A 14,297-nucleotide genomic window follows, 5' to 3' on the forward strand; every position below is an offset into this window, starting at 1 on the left:
AAATCCTGCTTTGGGCCTGCTGTGCAAATTAGCCATATGGTGAAGTGTAATATCCCGCTGAACATCATTATGGGGCCCTATGAAAAGTGCTCCCCTTTACACATGGAAGCAAATTAAAATAGCCCTTTCAGTTTTTTTTTTTTCAACCTCTGAATAAACCTGTCTTCACTTGGATACTGTGATAGTTAAAAGGGAGTTCCAGCTGCAGTTAGGGTGATGAAATTACAGGCTTTGCTCGGGACCAAATGGAAATATTGCTTCCTGTAGGCAAAGCCGGAAGAACAATTGTGTGCATTTCTCTTCTTCTGTTCCCCTCCCTTGTTTTTTGTCCATGTGTCCTTAGTTGCTTCTTGGTCTGGGGTTATTTTCTGTTAAGTGATTGGTAAGAAGAATTCAAGCCTGCTTTTCCATAGATCTTCTACCAAAACCTGCCAAGAAAAGTCCACTAGAAGAGGAGCTGGTTTACTCTAGGCCCTTATGTTTTGTGGGGGTTTGGGTTCCAGGACCCTCTGTGGAAACCAGAATCTCTGGTACTTTAGTCCCTTATATAAAATGGCATGATATTTGCATGTAACCTATGTGCATCATCCTGGATACTTTAAATTTCTAGATTATTTATATTAATATGATGCAAATCTATATACATAGTTGTTATACTGTGGTGTTTAGGGAATAATGACAAGGAAAATAGTCTGTACACATTCAGTCTAGAGGCAATTTGTGTGTTTTTGCCATATTTTCAATGCACAGTTGGTTGAACCCATAGATATAGAGGCCAACTATATATAATGTACATTGTCACCTTTATGAAGAAAAGGAAATTCATGGAAAGGTCTTTGATCTGGCCATTCCCTCTCCTCCCACCTCCAGCACTGGGATTGTACAATCCTGACTTAATTGATTAATGGTTCACATTTGTAACCTATAGCTGCAAAATTTGGCCTTAAGCTTTGTTTTACCACTTTTATGGACAAAAACACAAAACCTTACTCATTTCCTCATACTGGGTGGTGATAATGTTCATGTTTCATATTTTTATATCCAGATAAGTGCCTTGGTATAGAGAATGATTCAGAGTTGTTTTTATTTTTATTTATAAACATTTATTCAATGGTAATGATATTTGTAAGATTTTTGTTGTTGTTGTTGTTGGGGTTTCTTTTGGTGGTACTTGGGATTTAACCCAGGGACACTGTACCAGTGAGCTACACTCCAGCCATTGTTTCTATTTATTTTAGACAGGGTCTTTCTAAGTTACTGAGGCTGACTTTGAACTTGGCAATTCTCTTGCCTCAGACTCCTGCATCACTGGATTGCAGGAGTGTACCATTGCAACCACCTGTTTTGGCATTTATATGGCAAAGGAATACAGTATGTGTTTGATGAAAGGGAATCAGAACAGTGTTGTGGAGTAAAAATGAGTCATACCAAATTATGATGTTGAAGAATAGATTTTCCATGCAAAGTTTAATGAAAAGAGTACATGCAACATGACCCTATTTGTGTGTGTGTGTGTGTGTGTGTGTGAAATATCTATTTTGAAGAGGGAAAAAAATCTATGAGAGTATACCAAAAAGTAAATAGTAATTATCTCCAAATTAAGGGATTATGAATGGCTTGTATTTTCTCTCTGCCAAAATTGTGTTTACTTTTTTTAAAAGTCAGATATTTTACTTTTGTAATTAATAATTATTTTGAAAGAAATAAACATTATAGAAATGCAGCTACAAAAAAAATTCAGAAGACAAGTATTTCTGGAAGTGTGTTATTTCCTGTTCAAACTCAGTGTTAAGGTTAACGATTAGGGAAACAGCAACAGCTTGTAGTGAACTTGTTTATGAATACTCACTTCCTAATTTATCAGAACATGTGGTATAATACTATTTAAATAAAATAGGAATTTAGTAAATGAAGTACCCGATAAACTGAAGAAGAGGTTAACAGAGCTTGGAAAATTTTCTTTCTCTCAATTTGGTATTAAATAAAAATACAGTATTGCTGCAATCATTTAGGTCCTCTAACTGAATGACAAGAAATTTATTATGGGGGTATCTTTATAATAATACAAACTTTAATATTTAGGTTAAATTTCAGACAGGATATACACATATAACATAGAAATTGTTAAACAAAACTTTGCTTGTCTTCTTGTTTCTCTTAACTTTTACCAGAATATTTTAAAAAATGCATAAAATTCCAAAAACATACAACATTTTTGACAATTAAGGCTGCTAATTAACATTTTGTCCTAATATGAATAAAATTTTCTCTTAATTGTTGTACCATTTGAATGGATCAAGAGATCTAATGGTTGACCGGTCTATGTTTTGCTTCTTTAAAGTCAAAAGGCACTTATCTCCTTCTCACTGTATGCCCTCTGGCTTGAAAATGCATTCCTGAATGGGGGAATGTATTAGTTAGGATCTTAACTCATTTGTACTGCTATAACAAAATACCAAAGGAAGGATAACTTACAAGTAGTAGAAATTTATTTCTCATAGTTCTGGAGGCTGGGAAGCATAAGATCAAGGTGCCAGTAGGTTTTGTGACTGGTGAAGGCTGCTCTCTGCTTTCAATATGGGCCTGTTGCTGCATTCTCCAGAGGGATGAATGCTGTGTTGTTGGCAGAAGAGATGGCATAGGCAAACCTAGTTCTTCAAACCCTTATATAAGGGCCTTGGCCTTAATCCCATCCCTGAGGGCTCTGCTCTAATGACTTAATTATTTATAAAGGCTTCACCTGTTTAAGCTCTCATATTGGTGATTTCCACACATGGAGTTTGGGGGACACATTCAGATCACAACAGTTGGTAACCCTTTTGGTGCATGGATTTTCCTTTTTAAGGATGCCAAAGTGTGGGATCAAGGGGAAAAAGGTGTTGTTGGTGGCAGGCCAGTTCATCTGGTGCTGGAGAATACTTAAAATCCATGGGTTCTGCATCATGGATTCAACCAACCCAGATAGAAAATATTTGGGGAAAAATTACTTCTGTACTGGCCATGTACAGACTTCTTTTGTAATTATTCTCTAAACAACTATTTAATAAGTATTTATGTAACATTTACATTTACATGGTATTCAGTATTATAAGTAATCTAGAGATTATTTAAAGTATACAGGAAGCTATGTGTAAGTTATATGCAGATACTGTGCTATGCTATTTTCTATAAGGGATTTGGGCATCCATAGATTTGGATATTCATGGGGGTTTCTGGAGCTCATCCCTCTCAGATACTTAGGGCCAGCTATAGTGCCGTTCAAATATACAGATAGGAAGGTTCTGTATTACCCTGGTTTCCACTCACTTTAAAAAGTTCAGATTAATAAACACTGGGAACTATGTGGGAGGAGAATGGCTATATTTCATATGAACTTATTAGGAAAATCACTTATGAGACAGTAGAATTAGTTTTTGGATTCCTTTAGATACAACCTTGGACTGGGGCATATCAATTTGCTCTGAAATGCTGATTCCATAAGAACATTAGATCTATAGCCATCTTAATGGTAAACTGGGCTTAAGAAAAACCACAAAGTGACCCTGGAGGATAGTACTGGTTCAAAAAGAGCAGTACTTTGGCCTTGTTCAAAATAGAGCCATGGGTCTTGGATAGGCAGAATTAATATAGTCAAAATGACCACATTCTTCGTAGAACTAGAAAACACAATCATGAAATTCATTTGGAAAACTAAGAGACCCAGAATAGCCAAAGCAATACTCAGCAAGAAGAGTGAAGCAGGAACCATCACAATACCAGACCTTAAACTATATACTACAGAGGAGTAGTAACAAAAATGGCATGGTATTGGTACCAAAATAGACATGTAGACCAATGGTACAAAATAGAGGACACAGACACAAACCCACATAAATATGGGTATCTCATACTAGACAAAGGTGCCAAAAACATACATTGGATAAGATAGCCTATTCAACAAATGGTGCTGGGAAAACTGGAAATCCATATGAAGCAAGATGAAATTAAACCTCTGTCTCTCACTGTGTGCAAAACTAAACTCAAAGTGGATCAAAGACTTAGATACTAGAACAGAAACCCTGATAGAAGAAAAAGTAGGCCCAAATCTTCATCATGTTGGCTTAGGCCCTAACTTCCTTAACAAGACTCCTAAAGCACAAGAAGTAAAATCAAGAATCAACAAATGGGATGGATTTAAACTAAAAAGCTTCATCTCAGCAAAGGAAACAATCAATAATGTGATGAGAGACCCTACAGAATGGGAAAAAGTTTTTACTGCATGTACCTCAGATAGGGCACTTATCACCAGGATATATAAAGAATTCAAAAAACCTAATACCAAAACAAAAACAAAAACAAAAAACAAATAGCCCAATCAATAAATGGGCTAGGGAACTGAACAGACACTTCACAGAAGAAGAAATACAATTGATCAGCAAACATATGAAAAAATGTTCATCATCTCTAGCAATTAGAGAACTGCAAATAAAAACTACTCTAAGATATCATCTCACTCCAGTCAGAATGACAATTATAAAGAATACAAGCAATAATAAGTGTTTGCATATACAACCAGAGATAAAAAATTGTGCTCTATATGTGTAATATGAATTATAATGCATTTTGCTGTCATATATTAATTTAGAAGATGGTTAAAAAAATCCCAGTATTAAAAAAGGAGATTATAACACAACAAAAAAATAATAATTATTTGTGAGAATGTGGAGGAAAAGGTGCATTCATACGTTGCTGGTAGGACTGAAAATTGATGCAACCACTATGGAAAGTAGTATGGAGATAACCTCAGAAAACTTGGAACGGAAGCACCATTTTACCCAGCTATCCTACTCCTTGGTTTTTATCCAAAGGACTTAAATCAGCCTTCTATGATGACACAGCCACATCAATGTTTATAGCAGCTCAATTCACAATAGCCAAACTATGGAACCAACCTTGGTGTGCTTCAACAGATGAATGGATAAAAAATATGTACATATACGCGATGGAATGTTACTTAGCCTTGAAGAAGAATGAAATTATGGCATTGCAGATAAATGGATTGAACTAGAGAATATCATTCTAGGTGAAATTAGACAATCCCCCCAAACAGAAAGCTGAATGTTTTCTTTTGAATGGATGTTACACAGTGGGGTGGATAGGGAGGAATGAAGGAATTTTGGTTTGTGTAGAGGGGAGGGAAGGGAGAGGTAGGGCTGTGTATACATGTATGATCATACTACTGGCGTGATTACACCATGTTCAGCCAGAGGAATGAGAAGTTGTGCTCTATTTATGTATAATATGTCAAAATGCATTCTACTATCATGTGTAATTAATTAGAACAAATTAAAAAATTGAAAAAAAGACAGCAAAATAAAGCAATGTGGAAACAAAACGATATAGAACAAAATGAGATCTGAGAAAACTCATTGAATAAAAAGGGTCATCATCCTCAAAATCCATACGTGACATAATTCTCTAAATGATTTTCTATAGGAACCAAAAAACAAATGCTTGAAAATTGTTTGATGTGAACAAATTACAACCTCTATATTGTGATTTAGATGTGAGGGGTCTCCCAAAAACTCATGTGTGAGACCATGCAAGAAGGCTCAAAGTGAAATGATTTTATTAGGGGAGTCTTAGTGCATTAATCAGTGCATTAATCCCCTGACAGGGAATTAACTGGGTAGTAATTGTAGGCAGGTAGGGTGTGGCTGAAAGAGTTGGGTTCTTGGGAGTGTGCCTTTTGGATTTTTATTTTGTCCTTATTGAGCAAAGCTCTCTCTCTGCTTCCTCTTGTGATGTCTTGAGCTGCTTTACTCTGCCATATTCTTCTGTTATAATGTTCTGCCTTACCTCAGGCCCTGTGGAATGGAGTAGGCTTTATATGAACTGAGACCTCTGAAACTCTGAGTCCCCAAATACACTTTTCCTCTTCACATTGTTGTTGTTAGGTCTTCTAGACACAGCAGCAAAAAAAGCTGACTAAAACACTCTATGAGACAGGAATAAACTTTAAAAGAATAAATGGAGATAGAAAAGCAAGGATGATACAGGGGTACCAGGGATTGAACTCAGGGGCACTCAACCATTGAGCCATATCCTCAGTATTAGGTTTTGTATTTTATTTAGAGATAGGGTCTCACTGAGTTGTTTAGCGCCTCACTGAGGCTGGCTTTGAACTCGCTGTCCTCCTGTCTTAGTCTCCTCAGCAGCCGGGATTACAGGTGTGCACCACCGTGCCTGGCTAGATTCCTAATTTCATTACAAGGAAATGATAGTTGCAGTAGTAAATAAAGTATAAATATAAAATAGAAACTTTAAAAAGAAAATATAGATTATTTATTCATACTTTTAATCACTTATTCTATAACAAATATATATTGAATGCCTGTTATGTGTCTGGCTCTGTTGTATGGGCTGGGAACTCAAAAGTGAAGAAGATAAACTGAAACTTGTTCTCATAGAACTTGCAACCCAATGAGAGAAAACAGACAATAGACAAATGGACAACATAATATCAAATTGAGATACGTGCTATGAAAGGATGAAAAAGGGGTGATATATCAGGCAAGACTTTCTTTTTCTTTGGAGTATAAATTAATTTTATAAATTTATTAATACACTTACTCAACAATATTAATTGAAGCATTTTTTCGTATATTTGTTGATTGATTGTATATCCTCTTCTGAGAAGTGTCTGTTCAGGTCTTTGGCTCATTTGTTGATTGGGTTATTTGTTTTTTGGTGTTTAGCTTTTTGAGTTCTTTGTATACCCTAGAGATTAAAGCTCTATCTGATGTGTGAGGGGTAAAAATTTGTTCCCAGGATGTCGGCTCCCTACTCACCTCACATATTATTTTTCTTGCTGATAAAAAACTTTTTAGTTTGAATTCATCCCATTTGTTGATTCTTGGTTTTAATTCTTGTGCTATAGGTGTCTTATTAAGGAAGCTGGGGCCTAACCCCATGTGATGGAGATTAGGGCCTACTTTTTCTTCTATTAGACATAGAGTCTCTGGTTTAATTCCTAGATCCTTGATCCATTTTGTGCATGGTGAGAGATAGAGATTCAATTTCATTTTGTTGCATATGGATTTCCGGTTTTCCCAGCACCATTTGTTGAAGATGCTATCCTTTTTCCAGTGCATGCTTTCAGCACCTTTGTCTAATATAAGGTAGTTGTAATTTTGTGGGTTGGTCTCTGTGTCCTCTATCCTATACCATCGGTCCACCAGCCTGTTTTGGTGCCAGTACCATGCTGTTTTTGTTAACTATTGCTCTGTAGTATAGTTTAAGATCTGGTATAGCGAAACCACCTGTTTCACTCTTCCTGCTTAGAATTGCTTTAGCTATTCTGGGTCTCTTATTTTTCCAGATGAATTTCATGATTGCTTTTTCTATTTCTGTGAGGAATGCTATTGGGATTTTGATCAGAATTGCATTGGATCTGTATAGTGCTTTTGGTAGTATGGTCATTTTAATAATATTAATTCTGCCTATCCGTGAGCAAGGTAGATCTTTCCATCTTCTAAAGTCTTCTTCTATTTATCTCTTTAGGGTTCTATAGTTTTAATTGTATAGATCTTTCACCTCTTTTGTTAAATTGATTCCCAAGTATTTTATTTTATTTTATTTTTTTTGAGGATATTGTGAATGGGGTAGTTTTCTTCATTTCCTTTTCAGAGGATTTGTCACTGATATACAGGAATGCCTTTGATTTATGGGTGTTGATTTTATATCCTGCCATTTGCTGAATTCATTTACTAGTTCTAGAAATTTCTTGGTAGAGTTTTTTTGGGTCTTCTAGATATAGAATCATATCGTCAGCAGATAGTGCTAGTTTAAGTTCTTCTTTTCCTATAGTTATTCCTTTAATTTCTTTCATTTGTCTAATTGCTCTGGCCAGTCTTTCAAGAACTATGTTGAATAGAAGTGGTGAGAGAGGGCATCCCTGTATTGTTCCAGATTTTAGAGGGAATGCCTTCAGTTTTTCTCTGTTTCGAATGATACTGGTCTGAGGCTTAGCATAGATAGCTTTTACAATGTTGAGGTAAGTTCCTGTTATTCCTAGTTTTTTAGTGTTTTGAACATAAAGGGGTGCTGTATTTTGTCAAATGCGTTTTCTGCATCTATGGAGATGATCATGTGGTTCTTATCTTTAAGTCTATTGATGTGATGAATTACATTTATTGATTTCCGTATGTTGAACCAACCTTGCATCCTGGGGATGAATCCCACTTGATCATGGTGCATGGTCTTTTTGATATGTTTATGTTTCCGATTTGCCAGAATTTTATTGAGGATTTTTGCATCTATAGTCATTGGAGATATTGGTCTGAAGTTTTCTTTCTTTGAGGTGTCTTTGTCTGGTTTGGAATCAGGGTGATATTGGCTTTGTAGAATGAATTTGGAAGTACTCCCTCTTTTTCTATTTCCTGAAATAGATTGGAGAGTATTGGTATTAGTTCTTCTTTAAAGGTCTTGTAAAACTTGGCTGTATATCCATCTGGTCCTGGGCTTTTCTTGGTTGGTAATCTTTTGATGGCTTCTTCTATTTCTTCACTTGATATTGGTCTGTTTAAGTTGTGTGTATCTTCCTGACTCAATCTGGGTAGATCATATGACTTAAGAAATTTATCGATGCCTTCACTATCTTCTATTTTATTGGAGTATAAGGTTTCAAAATAATTTCTAATTATCTTCTGTATTTCTGTAGTGTCTGTTGTGATATTGCCTTTTTCATCCTGTATGCTAGTAATTTGGGTTCTCTCTCTTCTCTTCATTAGCATGGCTAAGGGTCTGTCAATCTTATTTTATTTTTTCAAAGAACCAACTTTTAGTTTTGTCAATTTTTTCAATTGTTTCTTTTGTTTCAATTTCATTGATTTCAGCTATGATTTTAATTATTTCTTGTCAGGCAAGACTTTCAATTTTAATGAGCAGTAGAAAAGTCTTCTCTATGTGACAAAGTTTTATTTGCCTAACAAGAAAGAGCCATACATTTCCTTGATGTCAGTGTCTTTGCTGGGTCTTTTTATACTTACATTGGACAGGCATTCCGTAGAGTGTACTTTTTTCTACTAGGGCTTTGATTACTGTTTTTCTGTTAAGATTTTAACATTCATTATCTTTAGCCTATTCCATACCTGCTGTAAAACACTTGGTACTGGAAGTCAGTAACTGAATATGCCCCAAACAGAAGCTATAATTATCTGTCTTCCCAAATATAGTTAGCTTTCCTTAGTCATGGTAGTTATGTTCCATAAAGTCACCGTGAACACTGAGTGAATACTCAACCATTGCTCTTAAGGGCTATGTGAGCTTCTTGTCGCATATTCATTAGCTGGTCCGTGCATAACCTTGATTTATAAATCTTTCTGTTTAAAGTACCTTATTTAATATATTGATTTATTACTCTTGAGCTCAGTCACCAGCATTGTACTAATACTTGAATGGAGTCCTAACATGTTTTATCTGTAAGTCACATCAAAAGTCTTTCTGAGCTGGACAGCATTTTAGTGCTGTATTTGGGGTCAATTTTAAACAGCAAAATCACCAACGAAAAGTACAAAAATTCAAAAAACGTGGCACTGCATAGACCATGAAAATGATACTTGTTTACAGTATGAAAACTGAAACAAGAAGGCAGAGTGTTACCTTATTTGACCTTAAGTGGGAACATGTGCATTGAACAATTTAAATTTTTCGAAACTCTGCACATGGTTGTGAATGTCTATGTAAGAATGAGGAGTATTTGTTTTGGAGTTACAAATAAATTTTAGCACTTAGGCAAGTTTGCAAGTACAGATTCCGTGAATAGTAAAGATTGACTGTACATTCCTTCCCTTGTGTTCCTTCTCTTTTTAAATGATAACACCATCAAGCCAGGCTAGAAAGATTGCACCAGTCCTTTCTCCTTCCCGCCTGATACCACCCATAGCCAATTACCATGATGTCTCTCCTAAATGTATCTCATTTGTGACTGATCCTTTAGAGTCAAATTTTCCTTTTCTTCCTTCTACTCTCTTTATTAGAATTTCCAAAATGTCTAAAAGTTTTGCTGTCATTAGAACTTACGTCCCAATAATTGAAAAAACCCTTCAGCCTTGTCTCTTGCCATCCCTATACCTTACACCCTGAAGTTCCAACCATGGAGAACTTCTTTCAAATTCACTAGATGTGTGATGCCTGTTTTTCTTTGAATCTCTTTGTCTCCACTAGGAACATTCTTTCCCTTTTGCTTTACCTGGTCTACTCTTCTGACTCATTCTTCAATTAGGAGTATAAATACCTTTTTTTTTTCTGACACTCTGCCCCCAGTAATATATCCCCCCCCCCACACACACATCCATACCACTCCAAATGCATAGGGTTCTGAAGCTCATTTTGTTTACTTGCCAGTCTTACACTGTACACTATAAATTCAGTGAAGACCACATTTTCAGTGCCTATCACATGGTAAGTACTTAGGATATATTAAATAACTAGGTTTTCTGTGATATTATTTGTTTAGTTATCATGAACTCTTTAGAGCAGTATAATATTAGTGATATAAAATGGGAAAGGAATAACCTTTCATTTACTTTAAAAAAAAATCTATTTGCTTATGCCTTCAACAGCTTCTGCGTTCTTGTATTTGTTTTTGTTTTTTTAATGTTAGTGATTGAAAGAGGTTGGGGCTGAAGTGAAACCTCTGTACTCTGTAGTTCATCTAGTGACCTATTCATGAATAGAGAAGTACTCACCGGTTGGTTACTCAGTTGGACTAGTCAAACATCTTAACAAATTCCACCTTTAAGCATTGAGTTGACAAATTGGCAGACGAATATAATAATCAAAAGTGAATTCAGTCAGCAGCCACTAAGGAAAATCCAATTCATTTTTGTAAATGGAGGAGCCAGACCTACTAGATAGGTCCTTTCTTTTGTTTTTATTCTATTGAAGAAATATGTGAAAAGCAAAAGTGTATCCAGTTTGGAATTAAGTAGAGGTTCATGATTTGATTTCTATATAGAATTTCACCCAATATATTTTCAATCATTTAAAACAAAAAAAAATCAAGTTAATATATTATGGCCTAATTAGAAAGAAGACTTTCCCTAAATTCTCAGGTAAGTGTATCTTGGCTGCAAAGCATGTTGAATATGTAATGTCACACTAGAATAATAAAGGTCCTTTACGGCTGTTAACCTTAAAATGAAAAGCCCTTCAGTGTGTATGGAATGTAATTGACATTTAATAATACCACTATGCTGTGACATGGTGACAAGTAGGGGCTAACTTTAACATGCCAAATAGCAATTTCCACTTGTTTCTTCTTAAATAGAATCATGTGCTTCCTCATTGACTTACGGATGAAGGAAGCCTTGAAATAGCTGTCCTAATATTTGATTTCATTTTATAGGCAGAAAAACTTAAGTGTATACAGTTATAATCACTTTAGCATTTTAAGACTTTTGTTTTTAAGCTATGCCAGGGCCCAACAAACCATGACCCATGGGCCAAATCTGGTCTGTGGTTTTTACATTTTTAAAATCAGAAGAAAAGTAATGTTTCATGACAGGTGAAAATTATATATGAAGTTCTAATTTCACTCCCCACAAATTAGGTTTTATTGGAACCTAGCTACACTCAAGTCTTTTATGTATTATCTGTGGTTGCTTTTGTATGACAACAGAACCAAGTTGAAATAGTTTGCCCACCATCCTAAAATATTTACTGTCCTCCCCTTTACAAAATGTTCACCAACCTCTAAGCTATAGTACTGTGTTTGCATGATGTAGTATGTTAATCCAGCTGTTTAGGACCAATTTAGTAATAAAACAAGTCATGTTGAAAAAGTTCTTGAGATTTTTAGGAAGGCATGGAAATTTAACTAGTTTATTGTATATTGCCAGGGTTCGTCATGGCTTTCCACTTTTATGATTGATTTCATCTTTTTAATTTTTAAAAAGATAAGTACTTACATACATGCTTAGTATTTATCAAACACTATTCTAAGAGCTTTCTAACTCTTCTAAATGCTCCTAACAATTATGTGAAGTTGGCATCTCTACAAATGAGAAAATCACAGCATGGATATAAGTGAAAGTTAAATAAATAGTGAAGGGAAATTATATAGCTATTTATAGCAATTTACAGCTAGTAAGGGGAAGAGTCACAATTTGAATGTAATCCAGGTTCCAAAGTCAGTGCTCTTTACTACTGTGGCATGCTGTCTTTCTCTTTCTACTTATTTAGAAAAGTCTTGTATTAATATTAGAATTTAGTCATAAGGTGGCATGACATTTTAAAAACTTTGAGCTGCTATAACAAACTACCACGAACTAGGTGGCTTAAAACAAGAGAAATATTTTCTGTCCCCATTTTAGAGACTTGGAATCCAGAATTCAAAGCATCCACAAGGCCATGCTCCCACTCAGACTCTGTAGAATCCTTTCTTAGGTTCTGCTGGTGGCCAGCAATCTTTGTTGTTCTTTGGCTTGCAGCTGCACAGTTCCAGTCTCTGCTTCTCATCACATAATGTTCTCCCTGGGTGTCTCCCTTGGTGTCTTTTGTTCTGTTCTTCTAAGGACACCAGGCATATTGTGTTAAGGCAAACCTTACACTGGTATGGCCACATCTTAATTTAACTGTTTTCATCTGCAGTGGCACTACCTCCAAATAGAGTCATATTACAAGATGCTGGGAAGGACATAAATTTGGGGGGAGACTTTTCAATCCAATACAAAGCTCATGACTGTAGGGCTCATCTGCCAGATTTTGTTCTCTGAGCGCCTTTCATTTTAAGTAAGTATAAATGAAAAGTGTAAATTGAATATCAAAAATATTTAGTGATTTGTCCCCTGCCCCTTGCTCCTGCTGTTGCTGCTGCCCCCACTCCTCTTCCAAGATGGATTTACTCTTCTCAGTTTCTGCCTTTTTCCCCACTTCCCATTGATCTTGTGCTTCTGATTCATTTGAAGGCTGATTTTATTTTGGACACTTTTCTTCTGGCATGTTCTGTGAGTTTTTTAATGGAAATTTTCTTACCTGTGACTAAAACCTATGGGAAGGTGGGTTTGCCTTCATTTTTGTGAATTTGTAGTAACTGACTCAGAAACCAGAGTTGGTGTGCTTGGGGCTGAGTTTTCACCCTCATGGAGTTTGCAAATAAAGTTCAATAAATGGTTACAGTTATCTTTATTTTCTATGATATGACCATTGTTAAAACAGCACATTTTAAGAAATGTTGTGCTGTCTCAAATTCTGGACCTAGAACCTCCTCTTTTTTTTAACCTTGATTCCAAGAGTAATCCAACTGTGACAATTGATATTCTCTGTTTATCTTACAGGGTGCCCGGGAAACATTTGAGAACTACTACAGAAAGCAGAGGCGAAAACAAGCCCGTTTAGTGCTCCAGCCTCCATCTAACATGGTAGGATTACTATTTTCATACATTTACCTTTTTCTTTTCTGATATCTTTCAATTGTGTGTGTGTGTGTGTGTGTGTGTGTGTGTGTGTGTTGTGTTTGTGTTTACTCTTATTCTGAGATCATTTTTGGTAGATGTGGGTTGCAGTAAGAATACCAATTAACATTCAATGATTTCTGCATGTTGGACATTGTTCTAAATATAGATATGTATTATCTCATTTTATTCTCACTATAACTATGTAAGGTACATAATGCTATTATATTTACCTTATTCTTCAGGGAACTGAACTTCAAGATATTAAACAACTGATTTTAAATTTGTCTTAATGGAACAAAAAAAAAACAATAATTTTTTTCTTTGTTGCAGCATGAAACTTTAGATGGCTATAGGAAGTATTTTAATCAAATTGTAGGGTAAGTATATATTTATTATAGAAATATATTTAAATTCACCTACTTTCAATACATAGATTAGTGAGACTTGGAAAAATAAATCAGATTTTCCTTGGGAAATTCTTTGTGTTTTCTTTTTAAAATTCTCAAGAAGACAAATTTATTTTTTATTTCCTTGTGATTTAAAAGGAACACCATGCTGGCTTCAACATTATATTGTTGGAGGACACTTTTTGAATTATAATCTTACTATAGTAGATGTTTTGTTCTCTATTCTTGGTAATATGCAAATGTTAGCAAACTTATTCCAAAATGGCCGGAGAGTAAAGTATTTTAGGCTGAGTAGGCCACATGAAATGCCACTGCTCTTCAGCTCTATCATAGTCCAAATGCAGCTGTGGACAATTCGTAAATGATGGAGCATGACTGTGTTCCAGTAAAACAATCTTCATTAAAGCAGGCAGGTTATAGTTTGGGTCAGGTTATAGTTTGCCACCTTCAT

The 14,297-nt window shown here is 35.4% G+C and overlaps 1 protein-coding gene across 4 annotated transcripts in view; it reads left to right on the forward strand.

Moving 5' to 3' along the window:
- The window catches only part of EXOC6B (exocyst complex component 6B), a 613,649-nt gene that overhangs the window by 301,364 nt on the left and 297,988 nt on the right, over positions 1–14,297 (forward strand). For all 4 annotated transcript variants that reach the window (XM_081265351.1, XM_081265353.1, XM_081265352.1 and 1 more), the window contains 2 exons: positions 13,320–13,403; positions 13,770–13,816. In XM_081265351.1, the coding sequence (XP_081121477.1) occupies positions 13,320–13,403; positions 13,770–13,816 (131 nt within the window). The remainder of the gene's footprint in view (positions 1–13,319; positions 13,404–13,769; positions 13,817–14,297) is intronic.

This window comes from Spermophilus citellus, assembly GCF_964194105.1.
Source record: "Spermophilus citellus genome assembly, chromosome: 13".
NCBI classification, from domain to species: domain Eukaryota; kingdom Metazoa; phylum Chordata; class Mammalia; order Rodentia; family Sciuridae; genus Spermophilus; species Spermophilus citellus.